This window comes from Mastigoproctus giganteus, chromosome 13 (assembly GCF_048544385.1).
Source record: "Mastigoproctus giganteus isolate SK-2022 chromosome 13, ASM4854438v1, whole genome shotgun sequence".
Lineage (NCBI taxonomy): Eukaryota > Metazoa > Arthropoda > Arachnida > Uropygi > Thelyphonidae > Mastigoproctus > Mastigoproctus giganteus.
Genome location: NC_143587.1, coordinates 151,623,901 through 151,647,194, shown reverse-complemented (window position 1 = coordinate 151,647,194; position 23,294 = coordinate 151,623,901). Strand labels below are relative to the sequence as shown.

The following is a 23,294-nucleotide window of genomic DNA, read 5'->3' as shown; positions in this document are numbered from 1 at the left end:
ATGGCATCTATGAACTGGGCAGATTGCCGAGGGATGGTGAATACATTTGAATTACTTTTAAAGCAAAAATCACAGATGCCATGAACACATACATACATACCTTTAAGAAAATATTGCAGGAGGATGCCGAAATATGACTGTGGAGCTGGCCAGTCAAATACAGCAGAAAAAGATAACATGGGATAATTACACAGCAATGAAAAGTACTGAAGCCTACAACAGGTACAAACTGATCTGTAATAGTATCACATATAAGGTTAGGGAGGCCAAGGCCGCATATGAGAAGGCATTTGCTAAAAGAGCAAACAATGGGGACAAGGAATTTTTCATGTATGTGAATACAACGAAGAAGAAAGCTAATCAGATCGGACCCTTGTGGTCCTGGGTGTGAGAAAGGTCTTAGTAAAGGCCCAGCTGATGTTGAGAATTAATTGAATTGGTACATTGCACTGTCCTTTACCGAGGAAAGATCCTTCTTGCTGAGCCATATGAAATTAGACATGTTGTAATTACAAATGATTGTTTATTAGAAAAACTTTTGAGCATAAAGGGGAGTAAGGCTCCTGGAGTTGATAGCATATACCCAGTAGTTTTGAGGAAGAGTGTGAGGGAATGTATTGAACCATTGAAGTTAATTTTGAGGGCATCTTTGGAGAAGTGCCAATGTATCGCCAACACATAAAGGTGGTTCTAAGAGTGAAGTTGGTACCTACAGACTAGTTAAGGTTTACTTCAGTGGTATGAAAAATCTTAAGAGGTAATGATTAAGAGTGCAATCTAGGAACATTTAGACATATGGCATTCTGAAGGATGCGCAACAGGACTTTGTTAAGGGAACATGATTTGTTAAATTATGTTTAACTAACTTAGTAGGCTATTTTAACACAGTTGCTCATGAGCCGGATGTAGGGAACAATTTTGACAGTTTATTTGGATTTTAGCAAAGCATTTAAATTGGTTCCCTTGTGAGAGGTTACTGTATAAGCTTGAACAAGCTGGAATTACTGGTACGATTCTAAGATAGATTGTGGGTGCTGCAGGGCAGAAGACAGAGGATTGTGATTAATGGATATTCTTCAGATTTAAGTAGGATCCCTGAAGGATCAGTTCTTGGATCATTGTTGTTTCTCATTTTCATAAATGACATTGACAAAGGATAGAAGCCATAATGTCAAAATTTGCAGATGACATAAAGATTGGTAGAGTTGCTAATGATCAGTGCCAGGCAGCACTCCTTCAGGCTGACCTGAACAGACTTCAAAAATGGTCATAAGTGGCAGCTATGTTTTTATGTCACTAAATGCAAGGCAACTCCAAAATAAATCACACACTTGGTGGAGTTTAATTAATAACAGTGGCAGAGGAGAGGGATCTGGGAGTTATGATATGGGCAGACATGAAGTTTTCTGGACAGTGTAAACAGGCAACCAAGAAAGCCCATAGTGTCCTATCGATTTATCGAATGCTATTCTGAGATAGGGAAGGTCACAATCCCATTGAATAAGACAATTGTAAGACCACATTCAGAATACTGTGTTCATGTATGGAGACCTCATCTGAAAAATGACATTGAGCTTCTTGAAAAGGTTCAAAGATGGGTGACTCGAAAGATGAGATAGCAGAAGGACGACCGTATGAGGAAAGACTCCGATTATGTGGGCTACAGAGCTTGGCAACCAGGTATCTCAGAGGTGACCTGATTGAGGTTTATGAGGCTCCGAGCAGGATTATTAAAATGAATGAAGTTTTAACTCCCAGTGAGTCATTGATTGCTAAAACAAGTTGCCCTCACAGGTAGTTGAGGCTGACAGTTTGAATAAATTCAAATGTCAACTGGATAGTTATTTGTGAGGAGGGAAGCATATAATTTGTATTTTCTTATCTACTCTTTTTTTTTTTTTTTTTTTTTTTTCGGCCAGTGCTGCAGAGGCCTGTGGTTTTCTTGCACCTATGGTAAATACAATTACTATTACTATTTGTAGAAGAATAAGAGAAATTTACCTCAATATGATATGTAGAACACTTCCATGTCTCCAGAAATTAAAACAAATAAAAGATTAATGGAAAATGACTCCAGTAAAAAATCAATAGAACACAATTCAAAAATTAAAGTTAAACAAAAATTTTGAAAAACGATTTTCCTTACTAAATTTTGCATTAATCTTTGATTCGTTTTAATTTCTGAAGACTATCATACGGAAGTGTTCTACATATCATAGAGATAAATTTCTCTTATTCTTCTACAAATATTGATATCAACATAGAACATATTGAGCACCATAGCTCTGTTTCATACTATCAAATTACTATTACTATAAAGCTTTAAAAGAGTTGTGTGAAATAAATGAGACCTTCTATTCTCTTTCTTGGACATATACACGTAAGGGGACAAATTTAAAGTGAAAAAGGATAATTATGGAATAGATGTATGAAAAGACCAAAGACTAATTAGTTAAAGGCAAATTTATTGTTGTTATAAACTTCCACTTAGACACAGAGGTAGAAATCTATCTAAATTTAAGGAAGAATTGTAAATATATAGAATAAACAGAAAGGTTATGGTCATGGAGTGACAATCATGGGTAGGTGCACACACGCAACGAGATCAAGTTCATTGCTACGAAAAATGCATGATCCATTGTTAACTGCGACACTGTTATATCAGTTACAATAAAGCTGTCATGCAGTCACATTGAAGCCAATGCCTATTTTTTTCCATTCATTTATTTTTTTATCCTTTTGCTGATGGCACATATACTTCCTTTCTCACACTACTTTGCTAATTCTAATCAAATGAATTGTTTGCAAGCAAACCGACCAAAAATACATAATCTATAGGCACAATACACTGGTGCCTTAATTGCTTTGACACAATTAAAAAAAAAAAAAAAAAAACAGACTTTGTTCAAACTCACAATAACTGTAGGCAAGTCTAGTGACATGAGCAGAAACTATTCTCAGAAAAATTCTTAAGAATTATCCATTAACATTGAGAATGTCCCATGTTCTTTGCACCAGTTTCCAGATTATGAAAACTTTTAAAAGCAGAAACATAGCACAAAAACTGGTTACTCTATGTTTAGGCAAAACTACTGTTAAAAGATAACACATCTATTAGTTTTACATGTGAGTGTAAGCACTGCAGATTTTAAAATATATTTCTTTGTGGTCTTGGCATATTTATATCAGGTACAGTAGCCAAGCCAATATTTAGTTAATTCATGAGCTGAAATGTTTGTTCACAGATTAATTAAGTCTATAGCTGACTCTGGCTGTAAAGTTAATTAATCTAAAGTTGATATGTCATATATGAATCTTAATTTTCTCTTAATGTAGACTTATAACAATTACTGGTCACTTCAAGGGAGAAATTATTTGAATCAAAACTTTTTTTTAGGAATGTTTAGAATGCATATTGTGTAGTACTATATATTATATATATATAAAAGCTGTTAGCATACATAACTAAAATCCTAGAAAAAAAAAAAAAAATTTTTACACTTTTGGTTTCAGCTAAAAACAACCCAAATTTCTCTTCTAACTAGACAAAATAAGCAGCATATATCATTCAATTTTTTTCCCAATTTAATAAATATGATGTAAATGAAATAATATTCAGTTTTCTAAACAAAATTTACTGAAGTTATTAAACATTTCATGTATATAATTTGTAAATGTCTCAAAATATTCACGCAATATGAAGATTTAGAATTTATAACAGTCCATAAAAAATAATCTCTGCATTATTAAAGAGGCTGAAGGCCATATTTATAAAAAAATTTACAAAATATCTTAAAATATCACTCCTCAAATATGCGTGTTTTACTTAAGATTTATAACATGATTATAAAGAAGTCTTCGATGCATACACTAATCAATCAGAGATGTGGAGGGACAGTTTTAAGGGCATCTTCACGAGAACGATGCAACTCACAGTTCTGAAAAAAAAAATAAAAAAAAAAATAAATAAACAATAAAGGTTCATGTGTGTGTGTGTGTGTGTTAAAAAGCCAATGTGCATGTTGTGTAGGCTAAATATAGAATAATCACAGGGGCAACTTTTCTTCCTCCATCCAATATCAGCCAATACAGCTCTGACTGAAGGGGGCCTTGTTTTTAAGAATCCACTGATCTCCAACAAATGACAAGCAATGAAATCATTATACTATCACAAAGGACAAAACAGAATGTATATTTCATTCAGTTTAAACAGCATCTCCTGCAAAGGAGCCGTGTCTTAAAATTTTGAAATTAACACATGCATATTAATAGTAATCAACTTAGCCAGTTAAGGTAAGATATAATGCAAGTCTCGGAAGGAATATCTTGCTATGAGTATCTAGATATAAAATATTATTTTAAATAAAAATAAATATTTGTAAAATAATAAGAAGAGTTTACCTCAATATAGTACGTATGACTATATTGAGGTAAACTCCTCTTATTATTTTACAAATATTAATATCAATGTAGAACATACTGAGTATTACAGCTCTGATTCATACTATCTAATAAAAATAAATGAAACTGAAACCAGTAAAGTGAAAAGTAGTAAAAAAAAAAAAAAAAACATAGATAACAAAGCAAAAAAAAAAAAAAAAAAGAGGGAGGGGAAAGAGAAGAAATCAAGAGTTAAAAATTTTTAATCTATATAAAATATTATGTACAGTAAACCCTCGCTAATCCGGTTAGAGTTAATCTGGATAAAAATATGAAAAATTCTATTCACAGTTGAGTACTTTGAAAGACACGAGATTTAGCAAGGCAGATGAGCCACTCTGACTGTGCAATTGACTGAGTGTGCAAAACAGCAAGGAGATGTTTTCAGCACTTCCTTGTGCCAATGCAGATGGAACTCATCGGCTTAAATCTGTTGTGGTCAGCAAGGCTAAGAACCCAATAGGCAATATGCATATAGTCTTTTAATGCCCTTGGCATTAAAATACTGTATGTGCATATTGCCTATTGTCTACTACAACCCGCAAATGATTGATTCATACAAGAAATTACAAAGATTTGGTTCCATAATCACGTCATACTCGAAGTCAAAAAGTACTAGAAAGAAGTGTTGAAATTTTCAGATTACCAAATAAAAGCACTTCTAAATCCTTGAAAATGCCCCCACATCCAGATATTGAAAATATGTCCAGTTAGGATGGTAAAATAAAGTGCTTGGCTTTGCCACCAAACACAACTGCCCATGGACTAAAGCATCATTATGGCCTGCAATAGGCTCTACAAGCACAAGTTCCTTGATGAGATGACTGTAGTGTTGGAAAACAGAATGGATGAAGATAATGACACAAGAGGAAGAACAACTCCAGAAAATATCAAATTATACAACATCAAGTCTGCTATCTTCAGCTGGGAGAACATGGAGGGACACTATAAAGGAAACTTTAGTGAATGGCTGGTTATAAAAGAACTCTTGCAAAATACAGATGGTGATACTGACTTTAAGTGATTAGAGCCAGAGGACTTTCAGACTGTGTTAAGAGCAGCTGGAGAGACTGAAGTAATGCAAGAAAATATCCAAGATTGGCCTGCACTGGAAGAAGGCAATCCTGGATTTCAGCTTCTGACAGAGAAAGAAATTGCTGTAGATGTTATTAAAGATTCTACTATGGAAGAAGAATCAGATAACGAACTACAAGAATCTACAATTAAGAAGAAGAAACTTCTTAGCGCCGCAAGAGACGGCATTGATGCAGTCATCTTCTTTTTGGACCCTGTATCTCTATCTTTTCCCCCAGTCTTCAGTCTCCCTCCCCTTCTTAAACTAATTTACTCCAAATTGCTTTAGCACTACACCCAAAAACTTAATAACAACAAATCGCCCAACTAGTACTCCTTTTGTTTTGGCTGACCCCTATCTATAGCGTTTTTTTTTTTTTTTTTTTTTTTTTAGGTCCTTGCCACTGAAATCTTAGGAAATTAGGTGGCAGGACCTGTCAGAGTACATAACTATAATAGAGTAAATAACCATACTGGTGTACCTGATCTGCCTCCACAGGGGCAGAGTGGGGCAAAGTTGAGTCCCAGCGGCTAAATGACCAGAGGCACAAAGATACACGACACTACACATATACAAAATCCATTCACTTTTAAACCTCTGGAATTGACAGTGTTCTGTTTCACACCCACAATGTATAACACGTGGAAATGGGGGGGGGGAACCCCTGGTGCCATTTGACACTAAACACACCCTACCCGCAGGGGCGGATTAAGGTCGGTTGAGGCCCCGGGTGCTGAAGAAAATATTGGGCCCCTTAAAAAAAAGGGAGAGACAGGGAAAATAAAAATAAATACATGTTAACCATTTTTTCAAATAAATAAAAAATATTATGTACTATTAATGTTTTATTTCCAATAAAATTTTAATATATGTATAATATAATTAATAATAGCATAATAATAATCACAAAGTTTTGAACTAATATGTTCAACTAATTTGTTGGGGTGGTGCGTGGGCCCTTCAGAAGTCGGGGCCCAGGGCGCGCGCCCAGTGCGCCCGCCGTTAAATCCGCCTCTGCCTACCCACAGTCAGGTGTTGGGGGGTTTCTGAGCCCACTATAAGCATACCTTCTTGTTTCTTGCTGACAGGAGTGGAGCCCTATTTGATTATCAGCTGCAAATACCCATTCAGACAAGAATGATAAGTTGATATTTGGCTGACTGTAGCCTTTCTATTATCCTGCATAAGTCTTGTATCAGCGAGCTATTTCCAACCACAGGACTGCTATTGGCTGGATGTTATTTGGCTATTGGACCAATCTGGAGATCTTGCTGATATACTTGCACCAGCACATTTAGCTCCAACTACCACCATTCGTATTTTCATCCAGTTGCTTGATTCTTCTGCCTTGCCAATTCTCAAACTGAATTGCACATATACATCCTATGTATCTGCCTTATATATCACATGGTATATGAACTCATGAACTGGCCAATAGTGTACTATAGTTTGGTGGCCAGATGTTCTATTTTAAAAGGGATTGTCCCACTTGATGGTGTCCTGCTATCCTGACAAAGATGAGGTGGGACACAAAATAGTCCTATATATTTTTCTAATATGCCAAAAATATTTTGAATTTGCATCAAAATTTTGTTATACATATGTTTTTTTTCCCCCTATGCATTTTAAGCAGTTTTTTAATTTTTTAATTAGATTTCGGTCAAGTTGAACAACAGGAAACAACTACTGAAATTACAAATGTAATCATTTATAATCTAATATCTGTAATATTTGACTTAGTAAGACATATGAATAAAGTTTCAAGTTAAAAGTATTCAGAGAAAATAATCATAATAAAATAAGGTCTATTGATTCAACTTCTGTTCCCAACAGATATGAGTTTGTAATACACACTAGCAATGCTATATCAAAGCATACGGTCATCTGTGACAGACACTATACCAGGGAATAGCCAAGCTTAGTAATCCTGAGAGCTGCACAATAAATCACTAAAAACTGTAAACCACACAAGATAATCTTCAAAGTCTTGGCACCCACAAGTCATCAAAGTGCATACGTGACTTATTAAATAAAATTCATACATGCAATAAAAATTTAAATTTACTTTGCAGGTCGACTCATTTAAAACTCATGATCAATAACTCCATTTTTATCAACATAACTCTTTCACTGAGGAGTGCATACATATATACATAAGAATTTTCATGTGGGGACGCCGTGGAGTATATACCATTTTCATGTGTGGGCTCTGTGGGATATCAAAGTATTACAGTAGGCCCTCATTATAATGTGATTCGCTATAACTCTGTTCTTAATTATAACCCGTATCTCACTATAACACACTTTTACCAGCATACAGATTGAATTTTTGGCATGTTTAACAAAAACATTTCATCTGATGTAGTCGATAACATGAGAATGAATAGCATTTCCCATGCTCAGTAAAATTTTCTCCCATGCTAATTTAACTGCAGTCCAGTGACTTGTTATGTAGGTCCGAGATAAACATTTGAAAAAAATGATAAAGTTAAGGAATATGCAGTATTGCTTGTAATATTTGCATTATATGTATTTATACAAAGTCTAGTCATCACTCAGTACAGTGTTAGACATCGTCTGTAATGGACAGTTTACTTGAACATTCTATCATAATAAATACAACACAGTTACATTTTCTGAGAGTTAATAATGGCGGACAAGAATGAAAAAGCAATAAGGTACAATGTGGTACAAATACTACAAAGGTAAGAAAAAGATTGAAAATTAAATTAGACATTTTGAAGCAAATCGATTATGGTCAACAACAAGTGGATCTGTGCAATAATTTAGGCCTTGCAGGTTCAACTGTAAGAACAATTGTAAAAAATAAAGAATTAATTTTAGCAGCAGGAAAGACCGATCGTTTGCAGGCAACTAAATTGACTAGGACCAGGTCAGTTATTATGATTGAAATGGAGACTTCTAAATAATTTTATTGAAGATGATATCCAACACAGAATTCCATTAAGTTCAATCATTATTAAAGAAAAAGCAATTAGCATATATGAAAATCTAAAGAAAGCTCAAATTAAAAAAAATGTGCTTTAACCTAAACAACATAGCAATCCAGGGAGAAGCCGCAAGTGCAGATCAAGAAGGAGCCAAAACTTTAAAAAAAAAATTGTTAAAATTATTGAAGAGGGGTGTTAATACTGCTCAACAAGTTTTTAATATAGATGAAACAGGACTTTTTTTTGGAAATGAATGCCTAAAAGAAGTTTCATATTGAAAGAAGGAAAACCCAAAGCTGCAAAGGATCGGTTGACTTTATTGTTGGGTGGTAATGCTGTGAGGGATTTTAAATAAAAACCCTTTTTAGTTTACCATTTAGAAAATCCATGGGCTCTTAAAAGTTTTACTTAAAGCTTACCACATAAGAAATACTCTTTCCCAAGCTATTAAAGCCATTAACACTAGTGAAAATTTACTGAGCTGGAAATCCTACATTAAAACTTCCATCTACAACATTTCAAGTACCCGGGATGAAGTGACTCAGAAAACCATGAACAGAGTGTGGAGAAAAGTTTGGAAGGATTGCATAAAGGATTCCCAAGGATCTGATGATTCGGTTGAGAATATTAAAGTGCCAATTGTTAAGTTCAGAAAAGAAGCAGTGGATGAAATTGGCGATGATGTACAAGAGATGATCGACAATGACAGGGATGGCCTCTCTAATGAAGAGCTCATGGAAATGACAAAAGAACAATGAATGAAGAGTTTGGAAGGACAATTTTGAAGAACAATGAAATTATTGAAGAGGGGTGTTATACTGCTCAACAAGTTTTTAATATAGATGAAACAGGACTTTTTTTGGAAATGAACGCCTAAAAGAAATTTCTTATTGAAAGAAGGAAAAACCAAAGCTGCGAAGGATCGGTTGACTTTATTGTTGGGTGGTAACGCTGCGGGGGATTTTAAATTAAAACCCCCTTTAGTTTACCATTTAGAAAATCCATGAGGGAGAAGATGATCGAGATCCTACAGATGAAGAACCAATAAATTCACCAACTGCAAAATGACTTAGTGAAGCTTTCGAACACTTTGAAAAAAATGTGTGATTATTTACAGGAGAATGACCCTGACTTGGAACGAAGTTCCAGGGTAATAAGAAATTTAAAGAAAGAAATGAATCCCTATATAATTTTGTATAATGAGAGGAAGAAAGACAAAGTACAACCGAAAATCAACACATTTTTCTTTCCAAAGATATCAAAACTTGACAGGTCAGGTCCATCAGATTAATAAATTCATGATTTTAATTGGCATTTTAAGTTTATTTGATACGTAATGTAGTTATATGTACAAATTTTTAATATTTTGACCGACATTTGTGCGTCTTTTCACTACTGTTTATTATTGATTAGGAAATATCCTATGGCATAGACTGCAAATGCCATAGGTCTGCTAAGTGAATCAGCACTCGCTTAGTGCTGATTCACTTAGCGTTCTGTTTTTCAGGAATGAATTATCAGAGTTAAGCGGGTGTCGCCTGTATATATATTTTGAAAGCCATTTCAAATAATGTGTATTTACACATGAAATGTCTAAAAACATTTAAGTGAGTGATGATAACTGATCTATGTTTCCAACTAATTGTAAATGCAGTTTATAATCGATGATGGTAAGAAAAATAGGAAAAATAGCTTTAGAATAACACCTGACAACATTATCTTTAGGCTGTCCAAAATAAAATACAAAATTGACTCAGGTGATACACAAATTGATGTAGAAGATATTACTGCATTGAAAAAAATTATTTATGATTTTTAAGACAACTTTTTTTAAAAATTTATTTTATTTGTAACAATTTGTGGTGCTAACTAATACTCTGGGATTACTGCTGCCCATATGTTGTGCGCTGCATTTATAAAGGTTAAACACCACTGAGAAGTGGCAATTCTCAGCCCACATGGCTAATTTTTCCAGGTCTTGATGTAGTAGTATACCTTGATTCCTGTTATTAACCATTCTGCCACCCTTTGTGTCATTTGCAAACTTAGACAATAAGTTTGATACACCATCAAATATCTAATAAATTTTGTGAGAAGTAAGGGGCCCAAGCACTGAACCCTGAGAGAGACTGCACTAATAACATTAGTCCAAGAACAGCAGTGTCCATTTAACACCCTCTGTCTTCTGAAACTCAACCATCCCTTAATAATAGCAATAACTTGCCCCTAATATCACAATGTCCCAATCTCTATATAGCAGTCTTTCATGAGGAAGTGTTAAAAGTTTGCTGAAATCTACATATATGGATGTCAAAATTATTTTTCATATCCAGTTCCTTTGTACTGTATCAAATAGCTAATCAGATTGGTCAGACACTATGTTGGGGTTTAATTCTGCCACCAATATACAAAGTTGTGTGACATCACTTTGATGTCGCTTCACCTGTGTAGCATTCATGTAGACTCTATATTTATTAAAATTAAGTTCATGAAAAGTAGCTAAGTTACTTTTAATTATTATTATTATTATTTTTTTTTTGTAAATCTTACACCATCCAATAAACTCCAAGACAAAAGTTCATGAAATTCTTACATCAAAATTTCATTTAGTTTTGTTAAGGGTAAAGTTATAAATTATTTTGACATTTCTGAAAACATGAGAGAGAGAGAGAGAGAGAGATAGAGAGTGGGGGGGGGGGGGGTTAAAAATTAACAAAAATAATAACTTGTAACTTAACTGTCAAATCAGATGCTATAAAAAGTTTAGTAGTTTCTATGAGTGCATCCCATTTAGAATTTGTTGGTGGTAACATCATCAGTGGAAAATGTCTGAGACCACTGCAGCTGCCTTTATGAAAGCAAAATCCCTTACTCTAGATAGCAGTTGTATTATCTTTAAATATATCCTACATCAGGCATGTCAAACTTGTTTTGCACCACTGGCCATATAAGCTATTTTGCATTAAGCTGAGGGCCACATGCCTTCAATACTCAAAAAATAAACAAAATACAATTTTTAGATTTACTGTATTTAGTATATAGATATCCTATTAAATTAAAAATACTTTACAATATTTAATAAAAAATAAACAATAAAACCACAATTTATTATTATATCATTTTTTAGAGGACACTTGGCATCATTTTCCACAAAGCAGATCATCAAAATTTGATTGAATGTCTTGAGCTGATGTAATCTTTAAGATTGATGGTTATCAGTTAATCTTTATTTTGTTTTGTTATTTTTCATCCAAGAAAACAGTTGCTTGTATAAGTCTGTGCTCCCGAACATAGCCAGTATATACGTAGTGAAAGATAACATTTTTGGAAATCAATCTGCGGGTAAATAAGCGTAAAAGTCTGGAATTCCAACTTCCGTATATTTCTACTTTAGCAAAGAGTCACTTGGATTAAAATTAATTCCATTTGCAAGCTCTCATCTTTTTTTTTTTTTTTTTTTCTTTTTTGGTAGTTGTTGGCGCATGGGCTTCTGTGGCCATAATGCACCTCCCAAGGTTTTTGCAGTACTTTGATCCAAGCCCGAGGCGGGATTCGAACCCGCGAAAGCTCTCATCAACAATTTCAATAGACATAGGCGAAGTGAAAAGACGAAACTGTAATTCACAGTTTTTGAAATCAGAAAATCTTCTATCGAACTCCATTTCTAACAACTTAATTTGGCATGTATATTCTTTAAATTTTAAGTCAGGTGATGTTAACAACAGAGAACGATAACTTTTAAAATGAGATAAGTATTCTTTTTCTATTTGTTTGCCCCAAAGTAATAATTTTTCTTTGAAAACATTATTATCATCAAATAACATTGTAATAATGTGATATTTTCCTTGAAGTTTAAGATTAAGTTGGTTAAGACGACTTGTAATGTCAACTGAGAAGGCCAGATCCTTTATCCATTGTACATCTTTTAATTCAGTACATTCACAATTCTTTTTTGCCAAGAACATTACGATTACATCCAGCAGCTTGAAGAATCGTTTTAAGACTCGAAATCCATCTAACTTCTGTATAATATGGTAGATCAGTGTATTTACTTTCTATGTCTTCCAGAAATGGAAAAAATAGTCGATGATTAACATGCTCAAATAAAATTTATAATTTTGGAGACTTTTTTTAGCACGTCCAATATTTAAAACCTTGGAACATAATACTTGCTGGTGAATAATGCAATGAAAGTGTTCGAAATTATTATTACCATGTTGTTTGCATGTTTCTTTTAGTTTTGCAACAACTGCCCTTAGTAAAACCCATCATGGCAGGTGCACCATCAATTGCAAGACAAACCAACTTGTTCAATGATAATTTATATTTATTCAGAAATTCAATGAGTGCACCAAAAATATCAGCTCCAGTGGCTGTATCATGCATAGGAATAATTTCTAAAAGCTCTTCACTTACTTTCAAGTTCACATCACACCCATGAATAAAAATGGCCAGTTGAGCAATATCTCAAATGTCTGTACTTTCATCAATTGCAATAGAATAAGCTTTAAATGTGGATATCATTGAATTGAGATGATTTCTTAAATTCTCAGCTATTTCATCAATCCTATCAGCTACTGTGTTTCTACTTAAGCCTACACTTTTGAAGCTTTTTACTTTCTCTGGACACAACACTTCTGTTACTTTAATTAAACACTCACTTATAAAATATCCTTCTGTAAAAGGTTTTGATTTGCTTGCAATTAAATGTGATAACAAGTAACTAGCTTTTACAGCTGCTGCATTTTCCTCAGGTTTGGTAAACAAGTTTTGCTGTTTTTTAAGAATTGATTTCAATTCTAATAACTTACTTTCACAATGTTTCTCAATATATTTATCATAGATTTCTTTATGATGTGTATCAATGTCTCCTGATATTGTATTCTTTGCAGACTGAAATAGATTTACTACATACTATTTTGCTCTTTTTCTGGTAGTGTAGCTCCCATTTCTCTTGGAAGTTACAGCATTCTTCTTCAATTGTTCTTTTCTTATTGATATTGGTATTAGGGGTTGACATAATGTTTATTATTATGCATCTTTTTAATTTAATACAAAAAATAAATAAATAAATAACTGCACATAGTTAATTTTTTTTTGCATATAATTCACAAATATGCAACTGCTGACCGGGCTAGCCGGGTGGGTAAAGTGCCTGTTCGATTCCCGCCTCGGGCTTGGATCAAAGTACTGCAAAAACCTTGGGAGGTGCATTATGGCCACAGAAGCCTATGCGCCAACAACTACCAAAAAAAAAAAAAAAAAAAAAATATATATATATATATACAACTGAGCAAACAAAACACTCTGCAGTCTGTAGTACTCGAAGCTGCAGACGGAGGCTTAAAAATGAAACATTATGTCATATCTTTTCTCTCTTTTTCGAGCGCTGCATTGAAAATTGCTTAAATGTAAAATTCAAAATAAATTATGTGAAAATAAAAATATACTTGATTAGTATTTTTTCCCATTTCTTTTAATAAAAAAAAAAAAAAAAAGATTTTCAAGAAATCTCGGCGGGCCTCAGCCTTTTTGTTGGAGGGCCACATGAGGCCCGCGGACGTGTTTGACCTGCCTGTCCTACATCAATATATGATCACTGGTGGTTCCTTTATCTGGATATTGCTCCATGCAAGAAGAGTCACCACTGATAATCAGATCAAGTTTTCTACACCTGCATGTTACTTCTAATGTTGGTGTAGAAAACTTCTGCTACTGTGCGAGTGAGCAACCCAAAATTTTCCAGTCAATACTTGGAAAGTTAAAGTCCCCCATTATAAAACATTCCAATATACTGATCCACTCTAATTGCCCGTAGAGTATTTTATTATACTCAACCCCTATTTGACCTATAGCAGACTTCTACTTTGATTGATTTTAGTTTTCCCAGTCATATGTTAAACCTAATGGAGTCAACATTGCACTGGGCACTCACTTCATCTGGATTAAATGGTTTATTGGCACAGTGGCTACTAAGGCAAAAATTATATAGATTTATTAAATAGTGGGAAATATAATATAGATTTATTATTTTCAGATAATTGAAAATCTCTGCTAAGTTGGCATCACATCTCCAATTATGTGACTTAGTTGTAATGGCTCTTTTGGGATAGACAGTGATCAGAAAGATGCCTTCTAGTAACTGAAGCGTGACAGTGTAAGCAGTGTAAGGGATCCTCCCTCTAGCAATAAAAATTGATGTGTTAAGTGACCTTATGTCCAATTTGTGCTCTGGCTAGTATGATCTCTTTTTTGCACTTCTTTAACTGGAAGCTGGATTTCCACAACTGTGGACCCTATTTTAGTAGAAAGAGTTTGTTCATTTGGGAATGCCATATTTGATTCCACTATTCAATATGTATCTGTTGTCTGACTACTTTATGATCTATAAAAGGATTCTTAATAGAGTTTATATCAAAAAGGTGCTTTTCTGCTTGATCTCTGCATTCTTTCCCAGTATTCCAGCATGAGCTGGAACACAAAAGAATTTTATAGCCCATTTATTTTGATTGAAGAGAAATAGAAAAGATTTCATTTGTTTTGATAGTGGATAAGAAGTGAATGACATTATTTTGTAGTTATTTTGCAGCACTGTCACTGCACTTAAAGAGTCCATACAGATTATGGTCTGTGAACTGAAAAGGTCTTGAAGAGCAGTTAAGGCCAACTTAACTGCATACTGTTCAGCAGTGTTCACACTGCATTCCAGCAGTATGAATGTAGAGATTGTAGAGGTGGTGAGGATGTGTTCAATGTGTTCAATGAAAGGTAGGACACAATTTGTAAAGGAAATACTTCACTAGTTTGATTGAAAAATGGTTCATTAAACTGGATTAACATTTAAATTTAACTATACAATTTTTAAATTTAGAGATACTACACATTCCAACCCCTCTTTATGGGTCTTCTTTAGTGGATTTAAAATTAAAAGAACCTTTACTTACCCTCCAAAAAAAAAAACCTGACTACTGAAGATCTCATTAGAATTAGTTATAAAGGCTGATAAAGTTCACAGTCTCATGAACAAATAACAAAATGGATAAAGGGTTGAGGATAAGTATTGTAAGTTGTGTTGATACTAGTCTTCTTGCAATGCATTCTGTCTGAAACACCAGACATCACTGAATGTTGGACATCCTTAGTGGGTTGACTCCACATGGGACCTGGCTTCTGTCAATCTGCTAGCTCCTTTTGTGGTCTTGTGGGGTGTCTGCTTGCCTTTCCTGCCTCATCTAGGTACGGCATGTTTCATGGTAACTATTCTCTGTTCTTGTAACTGACCAAATTCAAGTTTACTTCTTGTGGATAAAGGTAGGGTGAGGGTATTTGCTTCCTGCATACGCTGATAAGAAGAGAGAAAATCACTGGAGAGGTGCCGACCTCCTCCTCCTCTATTAAGCTTCCATTTTCAGTAAGACTGGCTTATGTATGTCTTCTAAGACATACATAGGCCAATGTTCCTTGACATGCCAGTCTAGTTAATAATAGAGAAAGCACATTTTTTCTCATAAGCCAAAAAAATAAATAATAATAATGTAAATAGTTTCAAGGGCTTCTCAGGATGTTCTTGGGTTTTTCTGTGGCCTTTTCTCTACGGCATAGGTGATATGGGAGTGGCACAAGATCTTGGCTTCCTAGGGGTGTTAGTTAGTCTAGTTTTTTGAAGTGTTCTATAGTTTGTCCATTATTTTCTTTATGAAGAGGGAAGATTAACTGTTTCTGAGTAGTATTTACAATGTTCTTGGCAACTCTATTTCAAGGAGGTGGTGACTGCATACGTGAAGAGTTCTTAGTGTGAAGCTCTTAACAATTCCTGCTTTTAATTCAGTAGATTTGATTGAAATTAAAGTTCAGGAGCCTGCCTGTGTCTGTGGATTTCCTATAGGCCAAAGTTATTAGGCCTTTTATTTTCTTCTTTATGGATACATCCAAAAATGATGAGAGTTGTTGATACTAATTTCTACAGTATACTTTTTTCATAATGAAGACCCCCAAACAAATGATATGAGAACCCACAGCACTTAACACTGCACTGTTTGCAGCCTCAGGAGAGGACAGAGGATATTTATTGATATTACACTTGAATTTCTGCAGACTGTAATTTTCGGAAAATAGGAAAATACAAGTGATGGAAGGTTGTCCCAGTGAAGGAGGTAAATTTGGTTCTACAAGTGTGAAGGCTGTATAGTGATGGATATTGACTGGGTGCGACATCTCTGGACCGGTTTGGAAGAGTACGGCAATTCAGAACAGTTCCCATGGAAGGTATTCATAGAAAAGGCATGCAGAAAACTGGAGACACTTTATAAGAAATGGGATAATTAATTAACCAGACTGTTCAGTTTTCAATAGCCTAGCACATTGGTTCCCAAACTGTAGGATGACTAGTTCTTGAATGATAAAAAAAAGTTTCTGAAAGATTCATTCCTCATGAGTCTGAGGAAATAAACCATTGGGCACATTTGCCCCTGTCAGCTAGTGGTTAAGGTGCTGGCTTCAAGACCTGAGGTTGCTAGATCAAATCCCAGCAGATGCAAAATGTTAATTATGGGGCATAATAATAATCACATAAATGGCGAACCCCAGGAACAGATAACATCCATAACTACTGGTACAAGGTACAGTTGAACACACTGGCACCTTTTCGTTGTTGCGGCACACTTTGAAAGATGCTAAAATTTTGCAAAACATTAGAATCGCTATTATACTCATATATATATATATATATATATATATATATATATATATATATATATTATAAATAAAAATTATACATATTACGCCAAGTTTTTATGAAGGTTAGTAAAGTTTAATGTGGGCACCTTTGGTAGCTCGACAGATGTCAAAACGATACTTGAGCTCTTGCCAAGCATTTTCCAGCATCTGAGGCGCTATTAGAGCAACTGCTTCAACGACACACTGTTTCAAATCGTCTAAAACCCGAACATTTCTCTGGTACACTCTTTAATAAAGCTCCATTCAAAAAAGTCTAATGGAGTCATATCCGGAGATCTAGGTGGCCAGGCAGTTGGGCCTCCTCTTCCGATCCAATGTCCAGGAAAAGTCTTGTTCAAAAATATGGTAACATCTTGATGGAAGTGTGGTGGAGCACCATCTTGCTGAAATCTGGGGGGAATCTGTGGAACAGCAAAGATCTGCAGCAAGTCAAGGCAAGTGTTTCCCATCACTGTGGGCTCTATGAAAAAAAATAATAAAAAAGGACCAATTTGAAATAGCATATCGTTGAAGCAGTTGCTCTAATAACGCCTCAGATGCTGGAAAACACTTGGCAAGAGCTCCAGTATCATTTTCACATCTGTAGAGCTACAAAAGATGCCCACTTTGAACTTTACTGACATTCATAAACACCTGGTGAGTTACTCTGTATAATAACAAAAAAATTATTTTAATATACTTTATAGATGCTGAGATATATGTGCGTGCATGTGTGTATGTGTGTGTGTGTGTGTGTGTGTGTGTGTGAATTGCATGAAATTTAAAAAGAAAATATGTAAAAAATTACCATAATTATATAAAAACAAATAAATATACAATTATACCATTTTAATCAGTGAGATGGTTGGGTTTGATGAGAGGCACAATTTTTTAATATATGAGGGATTATTGTGGATAGGTTTACTCTCAGCATCTCTTCTACCGATTTAAATAGTCTCTCTCTCTTTTTTTGTTTAATCTCGTTTAAATCAGAAAACCCTGTTTCGCACAAGTAGGAAGTGGAAAATGGCAATAAAATTCTAATTGCCTTTTCAGAAATTCGTGGATATTCATTTTGATTCAAAATTTGCTAATATTAGCACTATTAAAGTGAATTTCCAGCGACTGGTTACTACAGATCTCAGCCAATTCTTCTTCCTCTTGAAGATCAAGTTCTAAAGTCAGAAAATTTCTTGTTGCAAATAGGTCTCTACCCACAAATATTTTTTGGTAACAAGGGATGGAAAGTAATGCTCAATTTTTGTCTTGAACAGCTCTGATGTTTTGCTTATTACATTATTTTAATCTAATTCGTTTTGGCAATCAAGTGAAACATTTCTAATTTTTTTTTATTTACATATTTTTTTTCCATATACTCTACTTTTCTTTAAAGGCGAATAACTTGTCAGTAGAAGTGAGTAAATTTTCCTATGGGCCTTGCATACAGATATTTAATTTATTAAGCTGCACGAATAAATCTGCTAGAAAAGCTAATTTACAGCACTGACTGTAAATTAGCTTTTCTAATATTTAAGTGACTGACATAACTTAAATAATCACAAAATTCTGATTGCTCCAGTGAAAAAAAAAATATGAGCATTTTCTCACACAACTCATCCATACACATAAGTACATTTCCTTTTGATAGCTACAGTACCTCAGTATGCATCATTAAAGAAAAATGATCGCACTCCAGTTCCTCGCATAATTTTTCAAAAATACGTATTTTTTTGTGGTCTAGTTTTGATATAATTGACCATTTAACCACTTGATCAAGTACAATCAAGTTTTACAACTGTCTTTGCTACTAGAACTTCTCTGTGTATAAAACAGTGTGTTGAATAATATTTGAATCGTGTCATTTTACTAAGTTTACAAATCCTTTTAGTGCTCCTGTCATTGCAGTAGCACTGTCGGTGTAATTGAAAATGCCAACACACCTGATTGCAGAAAGTCAACTTCCATAATATACCACACTTTTGTGAATAATTATTCATTACTTCGAAAATATCTTGGCTGGTTGTTCTTCAGTGAGTTCTTTACAACAACAACAACAAAAAAAAAAAAATAAATAAAAAATAATAATAATAATTGTGTCGTTTTCGATAAATCTGACAAATTCTATTAATTGGTTTTTCCCGGCAATAGCTGTAAAATTATCTACTTGCAATGCAAACAGTCGCTCAAAATTATTAATATTTTGAACAAATTGTTCTTCAATATCATCGGACATTTCTTTTATGCTAATGGTGCTGTTCGAAAGTGGTACTGTCATTATTATTTTCCAGCTTCGTCTCCCAAAATACTTTTCGTGATTACCTAACATGACGTGACCACCAAATACGGAGGATGCGGAAAGGTCAGGGAATAACCACTGCATATCCCCGGAGCAATAGGGCCTTAGTTGCTAATGCTCTTAAAAAAAAAAACAAATAACAACAACCACCTGACATGATGCAGGTAAAATCAGACTTTCTGCAATCAAGTGAGATTTCTTCTGATTTTTTTTATTTTTTTTCCTTTCTTTCCCCACCACAGTTCGGCTACTCAAAAGGCTTCTTGAGCTTTATCAGATATTTTAGCCATACTATGAAATTCTGTACCTTGTTTTCTAGTAGAGGCCTGCAGTCTTTTGAAATATTCCATAGTTTTGGAAGATACATGTTTTGTAGAAAAATGAAGCTGCAATTTACTCAGCACCACTGATTTATTCGACAATTTTAAACCACATATAAAGGTAAAGGACAATCTTGGATACCAGTATACGAAAATCCCGTCACCAAATAATCATAATCATATTTATGACATGTTTTCTTTTTTGATGTTTACGGTTGCTCGTTTTTGTCATTTTCTCCAAGCTCGTTTATCAATTTCCTTCTGATTTCCTTTCACTAAAAATTTATCCATCGCTAATAATGTCTAAAAAAATTACAGTTACTTCTAGAATGTACTAATACATTAATTGAAAATACCTGTCCTATGTGAATTAACTGAATATGATGTTTTAGAGAGGCGCACTATAGCCATAGCAGCTAATGCACCAATAAACACACGCATGCACGCACGTTTTAGAGATATAAAAACACAAAAAGTACTTTTAAAACAAAGGAAATTTCTTACTATCTGCTTACAAGTTGCACTTATACAACTGCAGGGTGCCTGGGAGAGTCTCTCAAATGATAAGAATCGCTGAATAAAGGTGAACAGATCTACTACTAGAAACCAAAAGGTGAATAAAGGATTAAAGGTGAACAGGTCTAATACTAGGAATCAAAACATGATATCACATTCATCGTTGGAAGGGGCTGGGATCGGTGCAGCGTAAATAGAGTTTTTTATTTGAATTAATTTTTATTATAAAACTTGGATTTATTAATTTTTTTAATTGCACTTTCCGTGGTACACAGGTTGAGAAACACTGGCCTAGCACATTGGTTCCCAAACTGTAGAATGACTAGTTCTCGAACAATAAAAAAAAAAAAAAAAAAAGTTTCTGAAAGATTCCTTATGAGTCTGAGGAAAGAAACCGTTGGGCACATTTGCCTCTGTCAGCTAGTGGTTAAGGTGCTGGCTTCCAAGACCTGAGGTTGCTAGATCAAATCCTGGCAGAGGCAAAATGTTAATTATGGGGCATAAATAATAATCCCGTAAATGGCAAACCCCCAGAAACAGATAACATCCATGGTAAGAGAGGTACAGCTGAACACACTGTCATATAGTGTAGCAGTTCACCCATATAATAAGGCACCCCGAAACAATCCCAGAGTCTCTGACTCAAAGATTCACCTACCTGAAAGCCAAGGACAAATATATGACAAACCCAACAGACCAATCACCTATCTCCCAACAATGTACAAGATCTTCTCTAAGAAGTCGATCAGACCACTTGAAGAGCCAAAACATCCTGGCTGGGCAGCACAAGAGATGTAAGCAGATGAGTAAAGGATGCAAAGAGCAATTGATCATTGATGTTGCAGTTATGAAGCAAGCCTCCAAGAAGCACTGTAACCTGCTTCTGTAACCTGTACACTGCCTACATTGACTACTGCAAGGCCTTTGACTTCATGCCCCATAGATGGCTGATAGAGACACTGAAGACCTACAATGTCAACCTGATACTTCCTAGAAACAACCATGGTGAAATGGCAGACCATCATCATGGTCGAGAACTCCATGACCAGACCGATCCACATCAGCAGAATCTTCCAGGGAGATGCCCTGAGCCCACTATGGTTCTGTCTAGCACTCAAACCACAGTCCACCACGCACAATAATAGCAAGTATGGATATGTCCTAAAAGGGAAGAACTTGTACACCTTCTCTCATCTGATATACATGGACAACATCAAACTCTATGCTGCAACTGAGAATCAACTCCAACAGTTACTCCAGATCACCGAAACATTCAGCACCGATATCGGGATGCAATTTGGCTTAGACAGATACAAGGCCCATGGAATACAGCTCAAGACCAGTGAAGAGATTGTTTGTTTGTTGTTTGGTTTTTAGGAGCATTAGCAACTAAGGTCATATTGCTCCGGGGATATGCAGCGGTCATTCCCTGACCTTTCCACATCCTCTGTATTTGGTGGTCACAGGCTCGAACCCCAGTAATCAAGAAGTGCGTGCTACGCACTGCTGCTCCTGCCCACCTTGCTACGGAGGCACCTGAAGAGATTGAAGCAATGACAGAGGTAGAGACCTACAAATATCTTCTTTAGGGTGGTGGATGCCAAAAGTTTCTCAACACTCTAACAGAAAGCTAAATGCTTTTGTAATAAATGTGAGGAAAGTGGAAGAGAAATTGTTGAAGTTAAACATAAGAAAGGCACCTGGGGTGGATGGGATCTATAAAATTATATTAAGGGAGACAGCAAAGGAACTATATAAACCTTTATCATAATTATAAGAGCATCCTTGGATTCAGGGGAGGTTTCCACAGATTGGAGATGTGCAATTGTATACCCATTCACAAAGGGGAGATCAAATAGTGACATGAGTACTTACAGACCTGTTAGTTGTTTAACTTCTGTTCTAGGAAAAATAATAGAATCACTGATCAAGGAAGCATTCAGAGAAGACTGCAATAATAATTCGGACACAGCATGGGTTGTTGTTGTTGTTATTTGGTTTTTAGGAGCATTAGCAACTAAGGCCATATTGCTCTGGGGATATGCGGTGGTCATTCCATGACCTTTCCGCATCCTCCATATTTGGTGGCTCACGGGCTCGAACCCCGGTCTAATCAAGAAGCGTGTGCTACACTGCTGCTCCTGCCCACCTGGCTACGGAGTTTGATTTGATTGGATACTATGATGTGGTCACAAAGGAACTGCATGCAAAAAATTATTTTGATATCATATACTTGGATTTCAGGAATGCTTTTGATATTCTTGCACATAAAAGACTACTGTACAAATTGGAGCAATGTGGCATTAACGGCAAATTGCTGCTATGGATAAAGGGATGGTTGAGTGGGAAAAGAAAGTTGTATTTCATGGACTAATGGGTCCAACACGAAATCCTGGAGTCCCCCAGGATTTCATGTTGAGCCCATTATTGTTTTCTATATTTATCAATTACACTGATGAAGGCATATCAGGCTTAATGTCCAAGTTTGTGGATGATACTTTGGTTGGCAGGGTGGTTAATGCAACAGGATCTAAACAAGTTAGGCAGATGGGCTGGGCAATGCTGTTTGCAGTTTAAGAGTGATAAATGCAAAGTACTGCATATAGGTAGCAGTAACCACCAGAATAACATACCAAATGAGTGGTACTACATTCAGAACAGTGGAAAATGAAAAAAACCTGGGAGTAATTGTGCAGTCGGATTGGAAGTTCTCTGAGCAATGCAGACAGGCTGCCAAGAGGGATTTTGTCAACGATATACAGGAATTCTGCTAGCAGGGATAAAGAGGTAATTATCCCATTTTATAAGGCAATGGTTGGGCTACAGCATACAGGCCAAGTACAGCATACAGGCTGGAAGCCACATTTTAGTAACATGTAGAGCTGCTGGAATGAGTACAGAGAAGGGCAACTGTCTGAGAAATGGCAGTTGAAGTTTAACACTGACAAATGCAAGGTACTGTTCATAGGTAGCAATAACCC

General features: G+C 35.2%; 1 protein-coding gene across 1 annotated transcript in view; it reads right to left on the bottom strand.

Moving 5' to 3' along the window:
- Window positions 1-3,818: 3,818 nt before the first annotated feature.
- Pfrx (6-phosphofructo-2-kinase/fructose-2,6-biphosphatase) overlaps window positions 3,819-23,294 on the bottom strand; it is a 345,736-nt gene continuing 326,260 nt past the window's right edge. Inside the window, exon 14 of the mRNA XM_090387942.1 lies at window positions 3,819-3,938. Within this exon, the coding sequence (XP_090244068.1) occupies window positions 3,879-3,938 (60 nt within the window). The 3' untranslated portion in view covers window positions 3,819-3,878. The remainder of the gene's footprint in view (window positions 3,939-23,294) is intronic.